Raw genomic sequence first — 2,464 nt, 5'->3', positions numbered from 1 at the left:
GTGTGTGCGTGCGTACGTGCGTGCGTGTGCGTGTGTGTGTGTGTGTGTGTGTGTGTGTGTGTGTGTGTGTTTGTGTGTGTGTGTGTGTGTGTGTGTGTGTGTGTGTTTGTGTGTGTGTGTGCGCGCGCGCGTGCACGCACGCACGCACGCACTTGCACACGTGTTTGTGGGAGCACATGAGCCAGCTCTTGCTGCTCAGGGACCTTGCCCTCCTTCCTCGTCGGCAACGCGTGCAGCTGCCAAGCAGATGGAGAAGCGCGCGCGCACATACGCACGCGCGGGCCGCACCTTGATCCCCAGCGTCTGCGCGGGGTCCGCAGGCGTGGTGATGTAGGTGGTGCTGACGTTCGAGCTCATGATCTCCAGCACACTGGACTGGATGTCAGGGTCCGTCAGACGCTTGATGTGGCCGTTGCGGACTGGGGGCAGGAGGGGCCCGGCAAGGGTTGCGCAGTTGGGCTCAGGGCGGGGGTTGAGCGGTGTCGGTGTCACAACGGCATGGCTGCGCCTGTGCGGTGTGCACGACGCAAGCGCGCCGCACCTTCTTTGTCCCATATCTGCAGCGGCTTGCTGCCGATGGAGTAAAGGATTGACAGGAAGCCACTCTGATAGCTGTTTTTGAACATCCTTGCTGCTGATGCTGCTGCGGCGGCGCAGCGGCGCGCACGGTGCTTGGCGCCTTTGCTGCGGGGATGCGCACTGGAGTGCTGCCGCTGTGAGGGGGATTTTGCACCAATATGGGACGCACTCAGCGCTTGATGGAGCTCACTGATACCGATCCGAGCAGAAACTGACCTGCAATCGCGAAGAGCAAGTTACAAGGTCGCGCACTTGAACTAAGGCTGAAGTTTTAGGCAAATAACTTGATTGTAAGACTCACTTGGCGTCAAGCGATGCCGCTTGAAGGCTTTTATCGGGCAGCGCTGACCCGCGAAGACTGGGCCGTGCTCGCGAACGTTGCAACCTTGTACTGCTGTAGACATATAAAATTCAATATATTTGTTTGTTTGAGTTATGGTTGCAGTGAAATCAAGACATGGCACTGCGTGCTGCGGAAACCGAGCAGGTGCAGTCATCATGCAAGCACTCGGCTGCACGCACCCTGCTCATTAGATGGCCCTGGTGCGCCCACACGACATGTTGCCGAATGTGCCGCACTCCATATCGCGTCAACTAATTCAACTCAGGGTCGTGCCTTGCTGCTGACTCCTGCATATCCCGTGCTCTAAGGCCGGCTCACTCTGCTGTCGATGCTTGTTGAAGTTCTTGTGCTCGAGTCCCGTACCACCCCAAGCTTTGGTTTGCAGCGCTCGCAAGTTGATGGTGGTCTTACGGTTACAGACGACTTACACACACAAACACAGTCAGACTCCCTCGATAGTCGTCCGCACAATAACACCGTCACTGCTCTCGCCTGCAACGACAAGCGCCGCCGCCACAGGGCGCGCGGCACGCCGCCTGGAAGGGCAGCTCCCAGCAAGTGCGGTTTGTTGCCTTCAGGACCCTCATGAAAGCGGCCCTCAAAAAGCGCAATGTGAACGGGTAGGGCGTCAAGCCAAGATTTTCAAGGTGCTCAGCGCCCGGACGCGGCAGGCGCCGCGGCCACGGCGCCAGAGTGCTTCTGTGCGACGGCGGCGGCGAGCGCGGCGTGCGCGGCCAACACCTGCTGGTACAAGGCGGCGACGGCGGCCTGCTTCTGGGCGACGTGCGCGGCGATGGCGGTCTGGACCTGCTGGACGGCGGCGGCGTGGGCGGCCTGGGCGGCCTGCAGGGCAGCAGCCTTCTGGGCGATCAGGGCGGCAACGGCGGACTGGGCCTGGGGGGCCGGGGACTGGCAGAGCAGGGGAGGTGTGTGTGTGTGTGTGTGTGTGTGTGTGTGTGTGTGTGTGCGCATGCGCGCGCGTGCGAGTGTGTGAGTGTGTGTGAGTGAGAGAGTGTGCGACTGTATGCGTGTGCTTGAGACATGCGCACGTGTGCGAGCACACGGGCATGTGTGTGGTTGTGCGCAAGTGTGTGTTGCGTTCAGGCTGCATGCTTGTGCATGCACATTTGTGTGTTGTGGGAAGTTTGCGAGGTGGCAATGTCAGGGAAGATCAGCAGTTGTGAGAGGGGGATCAGGGACGAGAGGCAATGGTGTGATTTCGTGTGGTCGGGGATGCAGGGGGGCCCGATGTTCACATGTGACCAGGCATGGGGAAGATGCACACATAACGCGCAGTGCGCACGGCTCATCAGCCAGAGCGTTCAGCCACAAGCCCCAAGCCTCAAGCGCGAGGTTCGCGGCTCTCTCACAGGCGAGTGCGCGCACGGCGCACCTGCGGAGCCGTTGAGGCCGATGCAGCGGCGTGCGTCGCTGCCAGTTGTGCAGCAACGGCCTGCGGTGGGGTGATGCGCGGCGCTGGTCAGCGCAAACATCAAAGCCGGGGAACTGCGAGGTGCGCGGACCCCTCAGCCAGCTGTCGGG

The 2,464-nt window shown here is 61.1% G+C and overlaps 2 protein-coding genes across 2 annotated transcripts in view; both read right to left on the bottom strand.

Annotated features, from left to right (window-relative positions):
- Positions 1–195: 195 nt before the first annotated feature.
- MNEG_5291 (putative UPF0468 protein C16orf80 like protein) lies at positions 196–626 on the bottom strand (the record flags this gene model as incomplete). The annotated part of the gene is made up of 2 exons (XM_014046238.1): positions 196–419; positions 542–626. The coding sequence occupies 2 exons, from the start codon at positions 624–626 to the stop codon at positions 196–198; spliced, it is 309 nt and encodes a 102-aa protein (XP_013901692.1).
- A 947-nt stretch (positions 627–1,573) lies between these two features.
- MNEG_5290 (hypothetical protein) overlaps positions 1,574–2,464 on the bottom strand; it is a gene marked incomplete at both ends in the record, with an annotated part of 1,374 nt that continues 483 nt past the window's right edge. The window contains one exon of the mRNA XM_014046237.1: positions 1,574–1,816. Coding sequence (XP_013901691.1) covers positions 1,574–1,816 — 243 coding nt within the window. The remainder of the gene's footprint in view (positions 1,817–2,464) is intronic.

This window comes from Monoraphidium neglectum, assembly GCF_000611645.1.
Source record: "Monoraphidium neglectum strain SAG 48.87 unplaced genomic scaffold scaffold00779, whole genome shotgun sequence".
Taxonomy (NCBI): domain Eukaryota; kingdom Viridiplantae; phylum Chlorophyta; class Chlorophyceae; order Sphaeropleales; family Selenastraceae; genus Monoraphidium; species Monoraphidium neglectum.
The sequence above is the reverse complement of the archived record's forward strand: the minus strand, read 5'-3'. Positions and strand labels throughout refer to the sequence as shown.